Here is a 23,999-nt window from a genome sequence, read left to right as displayed (position 1 = left end):
CATAATGGGTGTGATACTGGATCATGGCTGTGGTTCACACTAGATCTATAGCACCGCAAGCTGTACATCTGTAGCTTCAACTTATTAGCATAACTCTTGATGAAACTTTGGCCAGTCCCAAGGAGAGTTCAGACCCAGCTTCTATTGTGGTATCATCCAAGATCTCCAAGCCAGAGTCATCTCTACCTCATCTACATAACCATATCTCTTATTGGCATTTACCACAATTTTTCTATACCTCTATGGTAGTATGTATCAAGTTCTCTTATCTCCTTGCATGACAGGAAAATGGACATCTTCTGTTGGTAATCATAACAAACAAAGTGTCGGGCATTGTGCCAAATATAAATATTTTCTCACCCCTGTTAATGCTCACAGCAGCACAATGAGATAGGTTCTCATTATTATCCATATTTTGTAAGTAAAGAAACAAACTCAGAGACTTAAGTAACTTTCAGAAGAATGATATGTTGTAGAGCTGGGACTTGAGTCAATCTGATTCCAATACCACGTTTTTAACCACTATCCATCATGCTGCACACTCTCATTTGAAATCTTCATGCCTGAACAGTGCCTCAAAAGTGGACGGCACTCAAAAGTTTTTGTATGGAATGGCTACTATTCATATGCCTCTTACCATCCAAACATTGGCAGTAACAGCTATTCCAAAGACTGGCTCGTCCTGTCAACTTCTGTAGGGAAGACATGATGTTTTATATTTCTATGCATTCTCTGTAACACTTAGCAGAGTGCCTCACTTTCTTTGACTCTTTCTTAATAGAAGGCTGAATATATTGCTTTTCATAATTATACAATGAAATAAACAGATTAATGTCATTGGTTTGATCAAGGGTTGTGGTCAAAAGAGCTCTCAAAATCTTATTTCGCTGGGTATGCAGACCAGCCTTTACTAAACTAGATTTTTCACTAAAGCCCAACTCATGTCCTTATTGTGAGTTGAACCAGGTTAAGTGCCTTCTTACATTCTCCTAAAATTTAGGGTTAATGAACTAACCGTCACTCTCATACCCTTACTATATTAGAAAATATTTTTATATAGATGTTGATTATTCTGAGGATCAATAATTATTGTCCATTTACAAAAGCCAAGGAAAAGCCAGATCCTTCTGAGATGAAAATTAAAACGGAGCAGAACTCCTAGGCATTTTCAGTTACTTTTAGTTCTTTTGAAATACAACACTATCTAGGAGCTGCTGCTTAATGTTTGACTTTTGCTGAAAGAAAGCCCTGCTTTACCTGGTGTGGTAGGCAGAAATTTAAGATGGCCCTTATGACCATTGCCCCCTGGTATTACTCCTGCAATTATGTTACATTATGTGGCAAAAGGGAGATTATCTAGATGGGCCTAATCTAACATATGTGCCTTAAAAAGCAGAGAGTTTTCTCTGGCTGTTGCAGAAGGGAGAGTCAGAGAGATTGGAAGCAGGACAAGAATTTGATGCACTATTGCAGACGAATATGGAGGGGGCCTCTGACGAGGAATGCAGGCAGCCTTTAGAAGCTGAGAGTGGCTCCCTGCTGACAGCTAGCAAGGAAATGGAGGCACTGATCCTACAGCCACAGAGAACTAAAATTAACTCACAATCTGAAGGAACTTGGAAATGGGTCCTTAGCCAGAAACTTGATGTAAGAGTCCAGCTTGGCCAACACATTGATTTCAGCCTTATGAGACCTAGAGCAGAGAATCCGGGCAAGCCCATCCAGATGCTAAGCTACAGAAATTTAAGCCAATAAATGCGTATTGTTTGAAGCCTCTAACATTGGGGGTTATTTGTTATGCAGCAGTAGAAAACTAATATGTCTAGAAAATGTGTGTGAAAAGATGCTTCATGGCCTGAAAACATGCAGCTCTTGCAGAGGCCACCGCAGGTCTCCAGGCTCACCATCTCCGCTGGGAGATACAGGTGCACCAAGGGGTTAATGAAGCTTGGGGACACAAGGAACTTTGGGAGATGACCCAGACAATGTTATATTTGCTCAGCACCTAAGCAGATCGAAACCTGTGTAATTCCCAAGTGTGAACATTGTTAGATCTAGAAGTCACTTCCTGAATCTTCCCTGCCCTTTCCTAGCCAGTGGGTGGACTGAGGAGTCGATCTGACTATGCGCACAGCTTATTAGTTGGTGCACAGTCTGGTGAGTTAAACACAACAACATGATAAAAATTTCCACTGTGACACAAAGAAGCATGTGAATTATAAGAGCCAAAAATAGGGGGACTTAACCTATTCATGGAGGCTGGGAAAGATTTCCCTAAAGAAGTGAAATTTGAGCTGTGATTGAGCTAAGGTTGAGTGGGCATCTATAAGGCACAAAGAGGTCAAAAGAATGTTCCAGCATATGCAATGGTCTTAAGTGTATTCCTTCTAATTTCCCATGCTGTGCTTTCAGAGGAGCCCTGGATAGGAATCAAGAAGGGCATAGTGTGGGCCTGAGACAAAGCACATCAGGTTTCAAGACCTCAAAGCTGGTTGAAACCTGCAGAGAACTGCTTGCAATGGTAGGACCCAGAATAGGAGGCAGGGCCAAGAGGAATGGAATGGCACATACGAGATGAAGAACAGAAATGTTGCTGAGGTCCTCAGTATCTCCACGGCACCGCATTCAATGGGCATTTTTCAGTCCTCATCTTAATGAGCATGTAAATGTAAGGAACTAAAGGAAAGCCAGAGAAAAGACGAGAGTGGATTTTGATCTCTATCTGAGGAGCAATGCAAGCCTTTGAAAGTTTTAAGCAGAGTGGTACCACACTCACTGATTCCATAGTAGTCACTGGCAAGAGGGCACAGAACTTCAGGAGCAAGATAACGGTAGCTTGAACTAAGTTGGTGGCAATGGAGATAGAAAGAAATGAATTCAAGAGATACTAAGGAGGTAAAATTGGGAGACACAGCAATAGAAGTATAATGGAGGGGATTGTGAGAGAGAGGGAAAAATTCAAGGTGACTTCCAGGTTCCCGGTCTGTGCAACTGGATGGATGAGAGTGCCATTCACTGAGGAAGAAGATCATTTGGGGCCAGAGGAGGAGGAGGAAGAGAATATTATTAATTAAATTTGACATGTTGCACTTGAGTTGAGTTTGTCATCTTCCAGTGGAGATGTCCAGTAAGCAGTTACATGTGTGCATCTTAGGCTCGGAGGAGATTTCTGATAGAGGGATGAATTTGAGAGTCAGGGCTAGTACAGCCATGGGTGTGAATGAGATCATCTGGGGCAGTGTAAGCCATAAAGGATCTTCCACACTCAGTTCTATCAACAACAATTTTCACATCTTTTTTTCTAGTAATTTTATGATTTCATTTTCTTACATTAAAAGATCTTATCCCACTGAAATTGTTTTGGCATAAAATGTGAGGTGTAGACCCACATAATTTTTTTCTAAATGGAGACCCAGTTGCCCCAACACCATTTATTTGAATATTCCTTTTCTCACCAATTTGATATGCTTCCTTTATCATATACTAACTTTCCTGTTTGGATGTATTTCTAGGCTCTCTATTCTGCTTCACCAATCTGTTCATCATTCATGTGCTGCTACCACAAGTTTTAACAAGTACAGCTTTCAGGTATGTTAGTATCTGATAAGGTAAGTTCTGATCATTATTCTTTTTTTGTGAATGGGTCACTTCTATCTTACCTTCTGGTGTACACTTCCTTGCTGGTGCACACAAAGACTACGATTTCTATATATTCATTTTATACCAAACCAATATACTAAATTCTCTGATTATTTAGAATAGTTGTTTTTCCATGTGACTTTCTTGGGTAAGCAGTTAAGCCATCTACAAATAATGATGATCTTCCTATTACCCTTTATGCAGTCAAATTTCTTTTTATTGTCTAATTACATTGTCTAGTTACTCTAGAACAATGGAAAAATAATAGAGCAGAGGTCAAAAAAGGCAAAGACTGACCAATTAAACTACACACAAATAAAAATTCTGCCTCACAAAAAATATGGTAAACAATGCCAAAAGTGAAATGATAAATTAAGAGAAGATGCTTATAGTTCGTATCACAGATAAGGGAGTAATATATTTGATATGTAAAGGCTTTGTAAGCATAAGTGAGAAGATAAATAACCCAATAGAAAAATAGACAAAAATATATTAACAGACAGTTCACAGAAAAAAGAAACACAAATAGTTCTCAAACATGGGAAGATACTCAACTTTACTCAAACAATTACACTGAGATATCATTTTTCACTGATTCTATTGTGTAGGTGAGGATGTAGCAAAACAGATGCTCTCATATTTTGCTGGGAGGCGTCTAAATTAGTGCCACCTCTAAGACAGCAATTTTTAATATCTATCAAAATTGGAAGCATAAACTTAGACTCAGCAATTTCAATTCTAGTAGATCCTAACAATTGACCCTTATGCATGTAAATGACTATAGGCAAGGATGTTCAATGAAGGGCTGTTAGCAAAAGCAAAAGACTGGAAAAAAGCTAAAGCCTATGAGCAGTGGTCTGGTTAAATAAATTGTGTCATATTCATATAATGGAATACTATGCAGCAATTAAAAAGGAGGTGGCAGCTCTATATTCATTTATTCATTCATTGAAAAAATATTTATTAAGCATATACTTTATTTCAGGGACTGTTTTCAAGCTAGAGATATAATAATGAACAAAATAGATTAAAATATCTGCCCATTTGGAGCTTATATTACAAGGTCGTACGTTAGATGGTGGAAAGTACTCTGGAGAAAAAGAAAGACGGGAAAGAGGTGGTTATGCAGACTGTCCCTCTGTTGGGATTGTCTGATGTCGTGATCAGACTGGGGTAATGGTTTGGGGGAGAAAGGCCATTCTAAAGTGGAAAAGTGCCATTCTAGTCACATCACACCAAGGGCACATACTAGCAATGTGACTTTCACTGTTGATTGGACCTTGATCACCTGGCTAAGGTAGCACTTGTCAGCTTCCTATTATAATTTTTAATTATAGATTAATAAAAAATTAATTTTGAAAGGACCCATGGGGAACGGATGGCAGGGCGAGGCCAGATTGCAGGCTCTTCCCTTTGAGCAGTAAACAGAGCACTGTTGGTCAGTGAGACATTTTCAGGTGGTTACTTGGGCGGGTCCAGAAGGCCAGACTGTCCTGTGTGGCCTCACCAGCCTCAAGTTAAGGCCTCAACGCCTAGTTTCAGATGCAAGTCTCTCTCCTACAAGGCTGGCCAATTGAGGAGAAAGCCTCTAGGGGGAGCTAGAGACCAGGAGAGGAAGCTTTTGAAATCCTCCATTTTTACAGGATAAAATGGCCTCCCAGAGTCTGAGACAACTTAAAGTAAACGTTGGGCCATGGAAATAATCAGAATATTCTGGAGAGGGTTTGTGAGTGAGGAGCCTGAGGTTCCTAACTCCACTCTCCAAAAGAGTCCTGAGGTAAGAACAGGAGTTGACAGGTTCCAAAAAGCCTCAATTAGAAGACAAGTACACAGGCGGGAAGAGTGGGTGTGGTGAGCAGGCAGCTAGCAAAGAAGTTGAGGAGAAACCCTGTTCAAGCCTCTGTACCCACCTCAGGGCCTCACCGAATGTGAAGGCTCGTCATTCATCGAGTGACTCCTTGCTCACGGGTCCAGCTGGATCTGAGGAGAGAGAACAGAGCCTAAGGGCCAGCAACAGCTGCAGCTCCCTGCCGACTTCTTCCTCTAGGCTGCACCCGTGCCTCTGGCTCCCAAAAGGTGTCCCCCAAGAGGATATCAATGAGACCCAGATCCAAGACAAGTGAGAGGGGCACCAGGGAGAATTCACCCTCCTTAAGGGCTAACCAATAGACGAAAACCATCCAGCCTGGCAGACAAGAAATGGCAACCATGCCCAAAAAATAGAGAGAGAGAAATGGCAACTTTGCAAATAAAATAGAGGAAAAAAAGGGCAGTCATGCAAATAAGACAGAAAGTGCAACTATGCAAATAAAACAGAGAACCTGAGAGAGTGAGAGTGAGAGAGAGCAAAGGACACTTCTCTTTGAGCTTGACAATTGAAGGCCCCCATTAAAGTGATAGTAAAGGACTGGGACCCCACAAGGTCAGAGAAGGGATAAGAAGAGACCACTGCAGACAAGGAATGTGTAGGAAGTTGAGGAAGATGGCGAGCAGGTGGATACACAGTAAGTGGCAGAGCAGAGCGCAGAGGCTGAAGCCTAAGGGCCTGCCCGGGCGAAGTCAATGCCCATCACAGTAGCCCGGAAAGACGCAGGACCTGCAGGCAGCAGTCGTGGCACAGGGCTTGCCGGGCAGGGCTGCACGGTGGGTTGGTTGAGAGTCTGCGTGAGAAGTTAGACCCCTCCTGATCCCCTCCCTGAGACTTACAATCTCGAAAGGTTGAATCCGAGAGCCTTGGCTTCCGGCCTCCAGGCACACGTGAAGGCAGGGCGAACTGCCAAAGAGAAAACATGAGGGTTACAGAAGTCTGGATCCGGAGCAGGGAGCCCAAGGCTCTTCTCTCCCCCAGCTCTGGGGATGCTGACAGCTGCTGGCTTGTGGACATCCCACTCCAGCGCCCCAGGCAGGAGGTTGGAGGGCTTCGCTGGGAAAACAGGCACGGTAGCAAGGCCACGAGTACAAAATTTAAGGGGACACCCAAAAACGTAGTCATCGAGATGAATACTATTTAAAAGAAATTAAAATCTTTGATTTTAAAATATCAACATTTTCAATGAAGGCAGAATCTGGCCCTGCACTTGCGAGGCCCTGCTTTACCTGCTTGGCCCTCATCCCGCCTCTGTGGGTTCCGATAAAACTTGGTTTACTGAAACAGACAACCAGCCTGCAGGACGGAGTTCGCCAATTTGATTTTTTAAAATATAACATTAAAGTATTATTTCTCTTGATTACTGAACTTTTCGGTACCCTCCCTCCCTTAAATTTTGCACCTAAAGCGAGTGCTTCACATTCCTCACCCTAGCCTTGGTCCTGAACCATAGAAAAAATCTACGATTACAGTGGCCCACCCTACCCAAAAGCCACTCACACCCACTCCTCCTGGGCTGAGACTCATTCGTTGGGAAGCCCTGTCCTTGCAATTGGATTAATTCTATTCAGCTCTTTGCTGGCCCACTCTCGAGTATGAATTAACAGCCAGCACCAGTCACCTGGGAATTCACTCGGCGTGAAGGAGAGATCTACACAAACAAAAGAAAAAAACAAAATCAGAGACACAGCAATTGGTAGAATCAGGCCTTCTGGCACCCAGGACAGTGGTTTATGGTTTTTTGTTTTGTTTTGTTTTTAAAGATTGGCGCCTGAGCTAACAACTGTTGCCAATCTTTTTTTTTTTCTGCTCTTTCTCCCCAAATACCCCCAGTACATAGTTGTATATTATTAGTTGTGGGTCCTTCTAGTTGTGGCATGTGGGATGCCGCCTCAGCATGGCCTGATGAGTGGTGCCATGTCCGCGCCCAGGATCCGAACCGGCAAAACCCTGGGCCACCGAAGTGGAGCGCGCGAACTTAACCACTTGGCAACAGGGCCGGCCCCCAATAGTTTCTTTTCTTGATACAGCTCCTGTCTCGCACAGATTCTCAATCCCCTCTCTGCAATTCTGAAATCCTAAAAGATTTGAACACCAGAAGATTTCGTTTTGTCTTTTGTAATTTATGTGGCAGCAAAACCTGATCTGAACCACCCTAAGGCTGTGATAATCCTCATTTATCCATTTAGCGTGAGCAGTCTTGTTTCACGGCGGAAATGATGCGGGGTCGGTAAGCCGAGGAGTCGAAAGAAAGATTTCTTGGACTCTCAAGATCTGGCAGTAGTGCTCTTTTATTTAGAGAATAGTGTGGAATAGCATGGGGACAGGGCCCATGGGCAGTCAGGCTGCTGCATGGGGACAGGGCCCACGGCCAGGAGGAGCCGCTGCTACTGCCCCAAGTTGAGGGTTAGAGCTAAATTTAAGGCATAGGTATGTGAGTCATCTCTTTACAAGACAAAGGAAAGAACATGAAAAAAGTTAAAATGGTTTCAGTGCAGGTGGGGTCTGGTCATTGGGTGATCCCATGACTTTTAGACAAGAATCAAATCGGATTAAGTAAAGGTCAGAAGCCACCACCCTAAATCAGTTACCTGAGATTGCCAGACAGCAACCAACTTAAGTTCTTGCCTCTGGCATTAAGAGTTTCTAGAGATAAGGCCATCCCCCTTCTTCCTGGCACAGAGAGGGAGGCATCTTTACAGATAGAGGTTTCCCTTAGAAATGTAAATGTTTCCCAACAAAGGGGCAAGCAAATTCCACTCCTCGGAGCCTGCTTCTCATCTGTAGTTTTAAAATTAACCAGCCTAAAAATCCTCATCATAAACCGTTTTAAAATTAAGCAGCCTAAAAATCCTCATCAGAAACAGCCATGTGCTTGATAACAGGCGCTACCCCAGACCCACCAGAAGTGTTTTATAATATATCACATATGTGATATTGTCTTGCCGTACTTTCTTATGAAATTTGAATTCTTAACTTTGACACAATTCTGGCCCACAGGTTTCAGATGAAGGACTGTGGATCAATACTTAAATCTCTTTCCTTGGGGACACATTAGCAATTCCAGAATTTTCCTTGGCATATCTGCTAAATCAGAAAATAGAATGTGGCTGTCAACAGGGCCAAGCAAGGACTTTCATGGGCCCCAGGCACCTTGGCTTTGGTGGGCCCCTTCCTCCATTAAAAAAATAGTAAAAATTATATTTTATGACTGCATTGGCATAAAAACAAATATAATCCAGGCTGGATTATATTCATTATTTTCCTGATTTTAAAGAAAATAAAACATTTGCTTAAAGTATCATGGGCCCTAGGCCCTGTACCTTCTGGTCCTAAAGGAAGTGGCCCTGGTTGTCAGTGATGGTATATTGGGGCTCAGAGCAGGCCCTCGGAGACTAGTTAAGGTAAGTAGGAGATACCTACTGGAAGTAAGATAAGTATTAGATTGGGAGCTAATGAAGTGAAGGACTAGGATTGAGTGGAAGTGGTAGAAAAGAGGATCACTAAAGGAGAGTGTCACAGTTTGAACTGTGTCCCCCAAAACAGGTGTTGAAGTTCTAACCTTTGTACATGTGAATTTGACCTTATTCGGAAATACGGTCTTTGCAAATGGAATCAAGTTAAGACGAGGTCATACTGGATTAGGGTGGGTCCTGATCCAATGACTGATAACCTTCTAAGAAGTGGGAAGTTTGGAGACAGATACACACAGGAAAGAAGACCATGTGAAGATGGAGGCAGAGATTGGAGTGACGCAGACAAGCCAACGATTGCCAGCCACTATCAGAAGCTAGGAGAGAAGCATGGGACAGATTTTCCCTCTGAGCCTCCAAGAAGGAGCCAGCCCTGTTGATAACAACTTGACTTTGGACTTCTGGCCTCCAGAACTGTGAGAGGATGAATTTCTGTTGTTTCGAGCCATCGAGTTTGTGGTACTCTGTTATGGCAGCCACGGGAAACGAATAGAGAGAGTAAGGGCAGAGAGCAGGAAGATTAAGAGTTGTTCGGTGGACCCCACTGCTGAGACAAATTCCAGCTGCCAGAAAATTCCCTTTGTCTGGACATGCCAGTGAGCTCACGGCATAGAACGCGCTGATGGGGATGACAGGGTCTGTGTGGTCTGGATCTGTCACTGGGTGTTGCCTTGTAAGACTCAGAAAAAAAAAATCAGGACCCATTTTAAAGAAAGCATATGAATCACACACACAAAAGAAGTCTGTTTAACTTGCGTCTCCCTGACAAATACAACCGTCGCTAGCTACTGGGGAAGTGATTTCACAACTGTTTTCCTATTTTCCAGGCATAATCACTTCTTTGGTTGGGTCCACGATAAGCCACTTCTCTCCTTTGGGTTCTGAAGGAACCAAACAACACAATGAAAACAACCTATCTCAGTCCTTGCCCAAAGCTTCCTTCTCAACCTGGACCCCAGTGGACCCCAAAAACACAATTTTAAAAGCCCAGTGCAGTTGGAAGAACAGCTCAGAAAAGCCTGCCTTAGCTGAGGAACACTGGGAGTCAGAGTGAGCCTCCCAGAACCGAGCCGCAGGGTGAGGGCTGCAGGCAGGACAGCGACTGGACGGGCGCCAGGCGATGCTCAAATAAATGGCGCAGGTTTCCCCACACAATCTAGGGTGAAGGTGGTCTGCGAGGCGCCTAAAGCTGCCTTCCTGGAATCAACAGCTTTGGATCTTTTCACAGCCCTCTCCTAGGCTGCAAAGAGTGATTTTTGCAATGATGCCTCCTTCCTTCTCCTCTTCAAAGCCTTCTTTCACTGACGCGGGATTTGCCTCAGACCGTCGCCCTAGCCTGCCCCTTTCTCCGAGCGAGTGCTGCTGGTGCCCCTCACCAGAAAGTGGCAAGAGAACCTATTGATATAGGATGGCATTAATCCCCCCAGTTGAATACAGAGCAGTTTGGACATGATGTGGGGTTCAACTAGAACTGAAGTTTTTGCCAAACTGGAAAGATTTATGATTTTTAATGGTTTCTAATTCTTTTGCAGTTGACTGTGTTGACCACTGATAAGTTACAAAAGTAAATTAATAAAGAAATGGTGGTGCGGATAGGATTTGTCACCTTAGGTGAAATTTACGATCAATAATAGATACTTTATTTTATGCATTCCAAATTCGATGGATTCACTAACCGCTTTAGAAAACAAAAGAATCCACTACCGGGGCTGGCCCTGTGGCCGAGTGGTTAAGTTTGCGCGCTCCGCTGCAGGCGGCCCAGTGTTTCGTTGGTTCGAATCCTGGGCGCGGACACGCACTGCTCATCAGACCACGCTGAGGCAGCGTCCCACATGCCACAACTAGAAGGACCCACAACGAAGAATATACAACTATGTACCGGGGGGCTCTGGGGAGAAAAAGAAAAAAATTAAAAATCTTAAAAAAAAAAGAAAAAAAAAAAAGAATCCACTACCACATTAAACGCACCTGTCAACAAAGAGATGGATCCTGATTTCGTATACACAAAAATATGAAAAATTATGCTATTTGAATTCTGGGAAATATAGCAGGGAGCATCTGTTGAGTGCTTCAGCATGAGGCAACATTGGGGTGAGTGCAAGTCATGCGTTTTCTCGTTTAATCCTCATAAAAATCAGTGAGGTGGGTGCTGTCATAAGCCCCCATTTTATAGATGTGCAACCTGAGGCTCAGAGAGGCTAATTTACTCACGGTCACCCAGATGGTAGGTGGTAGAGCTGAAACTGAGCCTACGTGTACCTGAGTAGTTAACAAATTGGTAGGGCTGGAACCAAGGGGCTGGTCAGCAATAATCTGGTTTTGATTATCGGCAGAGACACCATAGCCATACCTGGGACCTTCGGGATTCAAATGCCGGGGGTGGATTATCCACTTTACCTTTCTGCACTGACCAGTCTACCACAGAGCACTTCCAGATTCTCTGTCATTCCATAGAACAAGTGGAAATCCACGGATTTTAGACATATGCACCAACTAGCAGCTCTTTGTAACCACCTGAAAAGTCGACACAGCCTGTACTTGGTAATGCCAAACCAGAACCATGGGTTATGCGCTTAAATTTACTGTGTCTTTATAGCCCTGAATAGTCATAAATTGGAGATAATAGTTTAAAAAATAACAAGTCCCTCAACTATGATTAATAATTCAGCTGAACTCAAAAGACATTCCATTGGAATGACATTCCCTTCAACAGACCCTGGAGGGGACACTAAGACGCACTTACAAATAATATCCAACTGAGTTTCAAAGACTGACCCTGGGTAAGGACATCGTCCCCTACCAGACACGCCCTGATACCCCATAAGTCTGGGGTTTCCATGAGACTGCCTTCTCTCTCCTAAACCCCCGTGCCATTTTCAGGATTGTTCCATGAAGGGATGAGGAGCAATGGTCAAAGGAGGAGAATGAACTTCATTGACTGCCCTCACTGTCATCCACAGCCTCGGCTTTTCAGATAAGCCATACTGGAAACTTTTCTTTTGTTTTCTGAAATCAAACCAAGGGGCTAATGAATACGTTTCAGGTCTTCCCGGAGCCTTGTCACCCCCTAAAAAAGGACTGTGCTCTTTAGTGAAAGGACCAAAGGAGCTGTTCCGGTGTGCCTCTAGGGCGGTGGTTCTCACTCTTGGCTGCACGTGGAGATGCCTGGGAAGCTGAAAAGTTGCAAATGCCCAGGCCCGCCCCTAGGGATTCTGATTTCATTGCTCTGGGGTTCAGCCTGGGCAGTAGGACTTTTTAAAGCTCCCCTGAGATTCTAATACATAGTCAAGGCTAGGAACCTCTGCTCTGAGGCCACGCGTCAGCTAGGTCCTTGACCTCCACCCACCACCAATGAGAGGGAGGTGGGGCATTTTTCCCAGTTTGGTTTGATTTTATTATTATTCCACTTTTTACCTTCTTGCAATATAATTATATTGGCTATCACAGCAGTTAACAAACATCAAGTAGAAGTTGGATAACTTCAATTGCAATTCCATATACGTCATTGGCCCTGTTGAGTCAATTCCTTATGAGTCATCGTAGCCGTTTTATAAAGCATCATAGTTTCAGTGCAGAATTACTTTACTTTCAAGATGTATAACAGGCAATAAATTGATGTAAAAATTAACTTAAAAACTTACATATACATTAAATGGTTGCAAAAAAATGATTACAAGAACTTTAATAAGAACTAAATGAGTGTGGAAAAAACATAAGGTAAATTTTGGATGAGATTCTCGTGAAATCAGGCTTTTCAGTTGTTCTTAGAGCTCATTGAATTTTCTAGAAAATATATCATTTATAATAGTTATAAAGTTTGTTTTTCAATCTGACAGTTCTTGGAAAGACTGACCATCTTCTATGTCTAAACGCTGTAGAATATCATCGCAGAAATAGTAACATGTTTTCTTAAAAACTCTGAACAAGAAAAGTAGCAGGCTTTGCCTACCCACTAGTGAGTGACCTATGGACGTGAGGGCAGAGTTTGTCCTTTTCTTTAGAAGGAGCAAAGTAAAAACACTTCCCCATCCGCTTCACCTCCCACCCTTTGGTTCGAGAAGAGAATACTGCTTCTGGCAGGACCAGAAAGTAATATTCCAGTTCAAGTCCTAACTTGGAATTTTCTTGTTTTCCTGTTCAAATTAATACGACCACTGTCTTTGATTTTCAAAATTTACTGCCTACCAGACCACTCTGCCTACCGTTAAAGCTGTCTCAATACTTAACCTTCCATACTTACTTGGCCGTTTGTCACTTTCTTTGTTCACACCATTTGCCTCCAAACTGTATTCTGGAGTCAGAAATCACCGATTTGGTGGGAAAGCTTTGTTAAAAGGATAGAAGCAGCTTACCGCTTTTCTGTTGTCGCCTCTGCTTATTTCTCATGCCATGACCTGCAGCGCTGTGCCGTGGTACCCTGTGCAGCAGGTGCACACGGAAAAAGAAACTGACTAACTTCCTGAAATGGTTGCTTTATCATCAGCAGAACCTAGCGTACTGTTTGCAGAAGTTTATGTGGGAAGACGGGAACTTGTGATTTCTTAACCATTGCCAAATCATTTATTGACTGTGCTTTAAAATTTCAAAACTGAAATTGGACAGAGGAAAGTCATTTATGGAATGATTTAAATATAACCCAAGCCAGACATATATGGCGTATTTTTGTGATTTTCTGTGTATTTGCGTGTATGCGTGGGTGGGTTGGGGGGTGACTGTAGGGATCCTCATGGAAATGTCAACAGCAGTTAGTTCTGAAGAGCAGGATTGGGGAAAATGAGAGAGAAATGGGGAGATTTTTCCTTTTCCTTAGAAAACTTTAGTGTTTGTTTTTTAAATTTGACCACAAATTTGTACCCAATTTAAGACTGCCCAAACCCATCTTTTGATATGTAATTCACAGACGGGGTTAAATAACATTCGCATCGCTCCATCTTGGTTCCACACATATCCAAGATAGCACATAGCAAGGTGGGTGTGGGCCCCCACCAGGCTGTGGCTGCAGAGAGGGCCTCTTGCTCTTGGGTGTCCTGCCTCAGTGAGCACCTGGTGCATAGAATAAGCTCAATAAATGTTTGTTGAATGAATGAGTGAGTGAATGGATGAGCATTCATGAGGCAGGAAAATTTAATTTACTGTCTGGTCTGATAAGTGAATCAGATTTTAAACTCTTGGATAAAGGGCCCCAGAAGGGGGTAATCAAGAGCAGGACTTGGCAAACCACAGCGTGTGGGCCCAGCCCAGCCTGGGGGCTGAAGAATAACTTTCCCAGATGAACGTTTACAATCGATCTGATGATAAAGAATACCAACTTTAAACTCCAGTTAGGCAAAATGTCATCATCCCCCCCAAAGAACTCCATTCTTCCCATTATTAGAACAATATTACAAAAAACTGCACTCATTATTATATTTACAATTTTGTCAATTAAATAATTGTGTACTTTGTTTTTCTCTTATTGTGTAAGTATCTACATTATGTCCTCAATTTACCTCTTGGCTCGCAAAGCCTAAAATATTTACTTTGTAGGGAACATCTGCTGACCCCTGGCCAAAGGAATAGTTTAGAATGAGATATGACGTACTTCATCTTGCCTTCCACCCCTTGAATTGGAGGAAACTACATTGGGGACGGGTGGGGAGGGGGTGACATTTTCACACACACACGCAGAGGCTTGGGTGGCCATTCCTAAAGTGACCTAATGGCTGGTTCCCTCAGGCGATTCAAGGCCTGGTGCACAGTTTGAGAAGGGGTTCCTGTGACATCAGAGAACACAGCCCATGGCTTCATGGTCTCACCAAAACCCTTCATGACCTGAAGCTCAAGGACCTCATCTTTTGCCACACAGGCTCTTGGTTTCCTTTGAAAACATTTGCTCAGAAATAGAGTTTAAAAAAGTAAGTAAGAAGGACTGCCAGTAGTGGACTGAGAAAGGCTCCTTTGGGCTGGAGAGTTGGTCAGCCTTTCTAGAAAAGCCAGACGCACATGCCCTGGCTTCCAGGTGACAAAGTGTTGGCCGATTAGAGACCAGTCGATTGAGGTCTTATAAAGCGTGGAGCACACTAGCTTATACTTGCATACAGTCTAGGGCTCATGCTGGGCAAACTCACAAAAATGAGCTACTCGTTCCAATCACATGAGCCTTCACAGGATTTTCCACACAACCAGTAACCATAAAAGATGAAAATGAAAATGGAATTGACACCAGGGCAGGACACTCACTGGCAACCAGAATTTAGTCCCACGTGGAAGGTGGCCAGAGGATCTGGCCCTCTGCCTGAGCCCAGAAGCTGGCCCTCAGTGGCCATGTCTGCTCCCCCTGCCCCGCCCTGGGAGAGCACAAAGCTCCTGGGCATCTCCTTCCTCGTTCTCTCCCTTGCCATCTGTGCTGACACAGATCTTTATTTTGAAGTGGAGACCAGCACTCTGGTCAGGCGAGCCCACCAGGCAACATGCACGTCCCCAACAAGCCCCTCTGAGCCTCAGTGTTCTCATCTCTCAAACAAGGATAAGAGGAACAGTATCTTCCTCATATGGCAGCTTCGAGGATTAAATCATGCTTGTGGAACCCTTAGCACAGTACCCGGCACGGATTAAGCACTCATCGAGCAGAGCTAGTCTTATTATCACTCCTCTTGCTGTCGTGGACTTCGCTCATCTCTGAGCTGTGCCCACTGTAGGCCAGGAGGACCACTCTCAGGGCACTGGCCACACCCGTGTCCTCTGGAGTTGATGAGCCCCAGAGCGCTCATAGGGCATCAGGTGTCTTCTCTGCATCAAGGCTGTGGCGAGGTGCCACATGTGGAAATATTGCGGAGCCCTGGAGAAGGCACCACCTAGCACAATGCCAGGTGCCTGGAATCAGTTGTTTGTCCAAAAAAAAAAAAAAATAGACATGTGGGGCCAGCCCAGTGGCATAGTGGTTAAGTTCACATGCTCTGCTTTGGCAGCCTGGGGTTCATGGATTCAGATCCTGGGCATGGACCTACACACTGCTCATCAAGGCATGCTGTGGTGGTGTCCCACATACAAAACAGAGGAAGATTGGCACAGATGTTAGCTCAGGGCCAGTCTTCCTCACCAAAAAAAAAAAAAAAATCAATACAAAATATGGAAAAGACTAAAGTGGAAGGAGTCATGTAAAAGAAACACTTTCTAAGCAAAGAATTTGGAAAAAGAAATGCACAAGAGGATTCCTCTATACAAGGCCACATCTGAGGAGAGCCCATCCTGGGCTGAAATTGAGGTGCAGGGCTCCTGAGGGACAGCGCAGACAAGGTGAGATTGGCCACAGGACTCAGCCACAGGTAGCAGGTATTGTTGAGCTCATGTCCTCCTGCACCAGGTCCCACAGTTCCACTGCCCCTCCCTCCTTCCCCTTCCCCCTAACTCCTGGGTGCCCTAACCCACTCTTTCAGAGCCCTCCCAGTCTTAGCATCCCCCTGCCCTGACTTGCACCTACCCCATTGTGCTCATTCCTAACCACAGCAGCTCTTCTCCATTCGTACTATTATTTCTCATTTCAAACAAAAGCTTAAAGTGCCAGTCTATACGCTGCCATGGTGCCCATTAGAAAATGGCAACCCTCTGGATGAAAAAGTGAGCTAAAGGCCCTCTACTCATGGGCTGATGTAGCCCCAAATCAGGGCACAGGGCTAGGTAAGAGGAGGGAGGGCTGGATTTCAGCCTCACTTGGCCATATGGCCAACTACCCTTGAGCAGCAGACAACCTGTACAACTGTACCTGGTGATCCAGCTAACCAAACTGAAGCTCACTTCTTCATGATGACTGTCTCTTTCCAATGACGTGTCTGACTGCACAGGTACAGGGGCAAGGCAAGGTCCCCACTGTCCTCTGCAAATTCCCTTCTTGAGTCGGTCCCAGTTTGCAGAGCAGTTATCTGAAAACCTGGGTCTTTCCATCAGCTGCAACCCATTCCTGTGTTTCCTGAAGTCAATGTCTCCCAAATAATAGGCCAAGACACTGCAAGAAAACTACCGCTTTAGAGCTAGAAGGGCCCCCTTATTTGAGGGAGGAGGAAAGTGAAGGCAAAGGTCAAGAGTGCGGCAGTGGTGGAGAGGAGTCTGGAACTCTCACCGCTGCACTTCTGCTCTGGTGTCTTCAACTTCTCCCTTCTCGAGCGCCCTCTGAGAAGAGCCAAACAGGATGGAGCCCTCAAGCCACGGTTTGGGCAGAACCTGGGTTTTCTGGCTCCCGTCAACACTTCGTGCTTACTCCCCACCTGTTTTGTTAAAATCCCATCGTAACCATCCAGTTTCTCTCTTCCCTGATGGACTGCGTATATGCTGACGTTAATTCCTGCCGCTCCAGGTCACCAAAGCAAATTTAGGTGACAGGTGTTCCCAGACCCAAAGGGATCAGTGAAGCAGAAAAGTATCGTAAGGCCTTTACCAACGGGCGCCCCCCAACTCGAGATGCACGCGTGCTGCTCCCTGCCCCCTGGCATGCAGGCTCTGACACGGTCACCGCTTTAGAGAAGGGTTGGCTCCGCAGCCCTGGAGAAAAGGGAGCAGGTTCAAAAGCTGTGGCCCCATCCTAAATGTATGAAAGATACGAAGCAACGCAGAAAACAGCATCTCCTTTCCCTGGATAAGATGAAATGTGTCCAGCCTGGACAGGATGAGACGGGCAGAGAGGAGAGTGACAGAGAAAGATGCTAGTTGGGTCTCAGTGGTTGGACTGTGGTCAACTCAGGGGCACAGGACGCTTAGAAGCCCCAGAGAAGTTTCGAGAATCAGGAGTAGAGAGAACCTCCCTCAGACCCCATCTGGAATCACAGAAAGAGGCAGTATCTGGAATTTTCCTCACTACCATACGCACACGAGCAGTGTGGAACATTGAGGCAAAGAGCGCCTGAGACAATGCCCCAGTTTTCTCAAACCCCCAGAGTCCCGTGGACAGAAATGCTGCCGAGAAGAGGGCGAAAGCTGGCTGAGAGACGGGGAGGGTTTCAAGGTCAGGCTGAGGGGACCAGTGGATGGCAGTGTGGGCTAATGGGCCACAGCTGAGTGAGTTGCTTGATGAAGCCAGACCATCCTGTGTGAATGTTCCATTGGGCCTGCGGTCAGATGGAAATGTTTTCATGGCTTGTAAAGCTTTAAACATTAGCCATCCTTATGTAGGTAAAGACCAGGGTGGAAGAGAAAGTCTTTATAAAGTTAAGATACAACAAGGCTTGGCCAAAAATAGAGCTTGTACGAAAGGGAATGCTAGAATGAACCACATGCATCCATATTTAGCTTAATATAGAAACTGATGGATAAATAGGAAAATAATTTTGTTGATAACAGGTCCCCCTGATATGATGGGTCAAGAGTGGTACTTCACATCTGTGGTCTTCCTCCTCAAAACCCATAACCCCAGTCTAATCATGAGAAAACATCAGAAAAACCCGAATTGAGGGGCGCTCTACAAAATACCTGACCAGTACTCCTCAGAATTGTCAAGGTCATCAAAACTGTCACAGCTCATAGGGGCCTAAGGAGACAGGATGACTAAATGTAATGTGATATTCTGAACATTAGGGGAAACTAATGAAAACAGAATAAAGTATGGGATTTAATTCATAATAATGTATCAATATTGGTTCATTAATTGTGACAAACGTCCCATAGTAACATAAGATGCTAACAATAGGGGAAACTGGGTGTGGGGTATACAGGAATTCTGTACTATCTTTGCAACTTTTCTGTAAATCTAAGACTATTCTAAAATAAAAAGTTTATTTAAATATTAAAATAAATGACTGTAAACTTAGGAAGGTCAAGATTCTTTATATATGTATATATATGCAAATATATGTAAAATAAAATATGAGTGTTCTTGCTTAAAACAAAAACAGAGGGGAACAAACAAAGCTTTGTCCCAAGAGGAGCAAATGCAGTGTGACACTCACGATGCGTTCTGAGAGCAGTGAACACAATCGGGAGGGCCATCTTGGTCATCATCACAGTCCTAGTCTGGTGGACAGGGCATGGCCTACAGGAAGGACTCCCCCAAAATTCCTTGTTGAATGAAGGTGATGGAAGTAGAGCTGTCAAAGGAGCCAGACGAAGAGTAACCTAAGGAAGGGGCAAGCCAGGACTGAGCAGTACAGCGAAGATAAGGGGGAAGAGGCTGGTTTTTCTAGAATGCAGCTCTCAACGCCCCCCTCCATGCCGCCCCCCCACACATCTGTTTACAAAAGTTCTTCAGAGAATTTCACATTGCCTTCTGGATAAAGTCTAACTTTGTTAGGATCACAAGCAAGACCCTTTCTGATGAGCTCTGTCTGCCTTCCCAGCTCTTCAAGAGCCAAGCTCCCCTTCTGACCCAGCTCTCCAGTCTTTAAGAGTCGCTTGCATTTCCCCTTCCAAGTCCCACTCATGCACACCTCTGGACACATGCTCACATTGTCCCCATCTGACCCCTCCACCAAAATTTGGCTACCTTCCGTGATTTCTGTGGGACTCAGTTTGGACTTCAACTCTGAGATGACATGTCTGAACCAGCCACGCTTACTTCCATCACCTTCATTCAACAAGGAATGGGTTGGGCCTCCTGCTCTACACTCTCAAAGGGTTAAGCCATCTTCTCCTTCCCTCTTTCAAAACTCTTATCATTTATTATTTGACTAGTGTGTGCCCCACTCTGGACTGAGGGCTCCCTGAGGGCAGGCACTTTTTATCATTTTATCCCCGCGCACACAGCCCAGTGACTGGGGCATGGCAGAAGCTCAGTAATTGCTTTTGGAATAAAGGGAGGGAGGGATGGGGAGAGAAGGGAGGAGAGTGGGAGGAGAAGAAAAGCAGTGTTTCATAGTTGTAGTTGACCCTTAAGTAGAGCTTACTATGTGCCCAGCATGTTCCTTTATTAACTTATTTCCTCTCCCAGGAACCCTATGATGGAGGGACCATGGTTAGTCTCATTTTTCATAGGAGAAAACTGAAGCACAAAGAGGTTAAAAAAGTCAGGTTACCCTGGCCCCAGAACTGTGCTCTTGACCACTATCCAATATTCCAACAATGGAAAGGATCACAGGGATCTATAAAAACTCACCAAATTTGGCAAAAAAAGATCACTGGTGCCATTCAAGAAAGCAGTTTTGAGTGTGGTAGAATCAAAAGTCAGGTTCTAAGGGGTTAAACAGTTGGGTGGGGAGGGATGAGACCAGACACCATCGCTCCCGCTCAGCACACACGCCAGTCCCCTGGATTAACTCTCCTGAAGGAGGGCGCCAGTGACCGTTCTCTGGGCTCAAATCGCCGCCATAAGCATGGCCCCGTGAGCCGGCGTGCAAGTTTGTCTGCAAGCGGAATCCAATCTTTTCCCAACGTTTCCTCTCCACGTTCTCAGATCTCAGTCCTGCTCTTCAGTTGACGTGGTTGCCCTTGCTCCTAGAGAATGCCCTAAGCCTTTCCAGATGCTGCGGCCCGCTTCATGCTTGCTGAGAGGTCTCTGCTGGCCCCCACTTCACCCCACCTTTGGCAATCACGGGAGCTTGCATTCTGTGCCCTTGTGGGTGCCTTTCGGCCATGAGTCTTGGGGACACAGCTGGCAGTGTCTGGCGTCCTGCCCATCTCAACAGGCACCCACTTTGCCCAGCCACCCAGCAGACATGTGCTCGCCATGTTCTCAGCCCTCAGGCCCCAGCATGCCTCTCGTGGCTTTCCATCTCCTCTTGGCCAGGCCCCCATCTAAGGTTCTACCCAGTTACATTTCACATGGAGCCTTGGTTATTATAATCTTTATTTTTAGAGGAGGAAGCAGGCTTGCAAAGGTTCAGTAATTTGCCCAAATGAACCAAAAACTCTGCTGCCCTTGTCACATTCTGCCCTGGGTTATATTTTGGCGGGTTCATCTTACATTCTCTACCAGACTGTAAACCTTTTGAGTCCAAGTTTTATTCATCCAGCTCAGCTCTGTACACTTATCAGTTGATAAATGTTGGTGAAAACGGAAAGGGAGACTCAGAGGACTATAGTGGTATAATTAAGGGAAGTTTTTTATATAAATCTTTTCTGATTATAATATTATTACATAGTTCTAAACATTCAAATTCAAGAATGTGTAACACATAAGATGAAAGCTCTCCAAATTTCACTCCTCGGAGATAACCATTATTAACAGTTTGTTGTATGTTCATCAAGATTTTTCCTATGTATATTCTGACTTATCGTTACAAACAGAATTCTTTTACAAAAATGGGATCATACGATATGTACTGCTCTGCACCGTTTTTTTCCACCTAGCGCTCTATTTTGGGTATGTAGATCTGTCTTATTCTCTTTTTTGTTGTTGTCAATGGCTGTGCTGTACACATGGTATGGATGTAACACTTCGTTTAATGAATCTCCTATTGATTGACATTTGGGTTTGTCCTAATTTTTGTAAATTACAAACAATGCTGCCACAAGCATCTTTGGAGGGAAAATAATTTTAAAAGAACCATGTTCAGATGTGGAGAAAAGCCAGCAGAATGGAAGCGAGTGATTATGCAACAGGTGGAGTATATCCGATGAGGGAAGTTTCCCAAGTAGGCAAAGGGCAGTGAACCAGGGGCGGGGGCGGAAGGGACAGCTAAGGGAGGGCCACCTCCCCCTGTAGAATAGGAGAGGCTCTTTCGTGGACAGGCTCTTTGGGGGAAGAATCTTGTTTTCATGAGATGGTGTAGAGGAGATTGACATAAAACATAGTTTGACGTCGAGGGAGGGGATTGGAGGAAGGGCGCGTTGGCGAGCCTCCGATTAATTTGCGATGTAGGAGGTGAGGTTGTGTGCTCGGGGAGAGTGTTTGGTCGGGGGTCAATACTAGAGGCCGAAACCGTGTGGGAAGACTTGGGGGAGAGCCACTCAATTCAAATACACGAGGGCACTCTGATAACACGAGGACCTCACAGCCCCTCCCCCTCCAACATGTTTCTGTCCTCTTCCCTTCTAATTCTCTTTTTCCAACCTCCGCCTCTCTCAGAGGGGTGCTTTTAGGGTCGGAACAAACCATTTTTGTTTCTTTCTTTCTGCATCTGCACCCCAAGGGACTTCAGAAACACCTTCAGAGTCAGAAATTACTTCTGGGAGAGCCAGCCAATGGGCAAGGAGTTAATAACCATCCTACCACCAGGTGGCACTCCCCGCCCAATATTTCGGACTTCCTGAAACAGCAGAAGGGCCATTGTGTGATCAGGTATAGGATAAAATGAGTATAAAATTTTAAATTGCTGTAGCATTTAATAAGATCTACACGTGTATAAAAGCTTTATTCCTGGTTTGGGGGCAGCTTCACTTAAGGCAACCCAGGTTGCCAAATAAAAACAATTTTTATTCATAATTTGCCCTGTGGGTCTCAAGGTGTTTCAGATTTAAGAAAAGCAAACACCGTGAAACAATAAGCTTTTGCTCCCCTATTTGGGAATAGAGAGTTTTGGCTGAGTCATGAGCTAGAGAAGGGTCGACTTCATAAGTTATGAATGACATGAAATAAAGCTCAGACTTCCCAATGCATATTCTAAATCCATTTACTGAGTAAGGTTTTGAGAAAACAAAACCAAACCAGGTTATATGAGAAATCTATCCAGGTGGAAAAATGTTCAAATAGTCCAACTTGTATCCGGTGTGACTCTCAGTCTACCGACTGCAATGTGCAGAAAGTCGGCTTTGTTTTCGATGACTCAGTTTCCGTCTCTGAGCTTTCATCCTATCTGACTCTCGGGAAGCTTCTCAGACCTTCAGGGGACTGGGGGATCCTTGCCTCCCAGGGGTTGTGTGCAGTTTCTGGGTCTGATGTAGTGACACACGAGGGTAGTGTGCGTGTGTGCACGTGCACGCACAATCCATTTCTTAAGCATTTTCCACATAAAGTTGGCAGGTTACCTCTGTTTTCAGAGCCAACAGACCTCCCCAACCCTCCTATTACCCTCCCTCTCTTCCCTCTTCGCTTTTCTCTTTGCCCTTCCTGGAGACCCAGATGTCCTTGAGCAGCTTTGCCTCCGCAAACCCCCTTATGATCCCCAAAGACCGTTAAGCCTTTAGAAGACAAAATCCAAATGACTTACCCCACACATGTCCCTCGAGGCAATGTGCATGGAGCTTAAGGTCAGCAATGAAGGAAAGGAAAAGGGAAAGAGAAGAGATGACATTCTCAAAGATGACTCCGCCTCCCAGTGTTAGCTCAGCACCTAACATTATAAATATAAATCGTGTCTAGGGCAGGGTTTGCAAAGGTTTGTATTTAGATCACTTGCTTGGGGATCATCTGGCTCTTATTTAAAATGCAGATGTCAGGACTCAAACATATTGACCCAGGAGCTCCAGGGCTGGGCCAATGAAACCAACGAAGTTTGAGAACCGCTCAGTAGAGCACAGGTTCTCAAAGTGTGCTTCCTGGGCCAGCAGCTTCAGCATCCCCTGGGCCCAGCTGGTTAGGGATGCAAATTCTCCGGCTCCAACTCCAGACCTACTGCGTCAAAACTGATTTGGGATCCAGCAATCTGAGCTTTAACAAGGGGAATACATACTCAAGTCTGAGAAGCAGTTGCAACAGGGCAATTATTGCAAAGCAGTGGTTCTCAACTTTGCCTGCATGTTGGAATCACCTGTGAGCTTTAAACTCCTAAAGCCCAGGCTATACCCCAGACCAGTTAAATCAGAATCTGCATGGGTGAGACCCAGGCATGGGGATTTGTAAAGCTCCCCAGGTAATTTGAAGGTGCAACCAAGGTTAAGAACCACTGTAACAGGTGGGGGAGTTGATATCTGAATCCGTGGTACTGTCTCACATAACTACATAGCCCCTGCTGGGATGTCCTGGTGTTACCCACAGCCTGAGCATCTCTGTGGTTGCAACCCTTGTCATTGATGGGCAGGGTCATCTTCCACCTTTGTGTTTGCAAGGATTAAAAACTTAATTGTAGGACATGAAACTATAAAACTCCTTGAAGAAAACATAGGGAAAAAGCTCCTTGACACTGGTCTTGGGAATGACTTTTTTGGATAAGATACCAAAAGCACAGGCAACAAAAGCAAGA

At 44.7% G+C, this 23,999-nt stretch overlaps 1 protein-coding gene across 14 annotated transcripts in view; it reads right to left on the bottom strand.

Annotated features, from left to right (window-relative positions):
* The window catches only part of TLR8 (toll like receptor 8), a 30,575-nt gene extending 7,496 nt beyond the window's left edge, over window positions 1-23,079 (bottom strand). Inside the window, exons 1-5 of one of the 14 annotated variants that reach the window (XM_070503209.1) lie at window positions 13,332-13,457; window positions 7,007-7,157; window positions 6,346-6,412; window positions 5,550-5,619; window positions 638-692 (exon numbers count right to left, since the gene is read on the bottom strand). In XM_070503209.1, the coding sequence (XP_070359310.1) occupies window positions 638-640 (3 nt within the window). In that variant the 5' untranslated portion in view covers window positions 641-692; window positions 5,550-5,619; window positions 6,346-6,412; window positions 7,007-7,157; window positions 13,332-13,457. Of the gene's footprint in view, window positions 1-637; window positions 693-5,549; window positions 5,620-6,345; window positions 6,413-7,006; window positions 7,158-13,219; window positions 13,489-16,720; window positions 16,983-23,027 lie in introns of those variants that run through there. The other 13 variants (XM_044764453.2, XM_044764458.2, XM_070503206.1 and 10 more) reach the window with 13 other exon arrangements.
* Window positions 23,080-23,999: the final 920 nt, after the last annotated feature.

This window comes from Equus asinus, chromosome X (assembly GCF_041296235.1).
Source record: "Equus asinus isolate D_3611 breed Donkey chromosome X, EquAss-T2T_v2, whole genome shotgun sequence".
In the NCBI taxonomy this organism is placed as follows: domain Eukaryota; kingdom Metazoa; phylum Chordata; class Mammalia; order Perissodactyla; family Equidae; genus Equus; species Equus asinus.
This window is presented reverse-complemented; position numbering and strand designations above follow the sequence as displayed.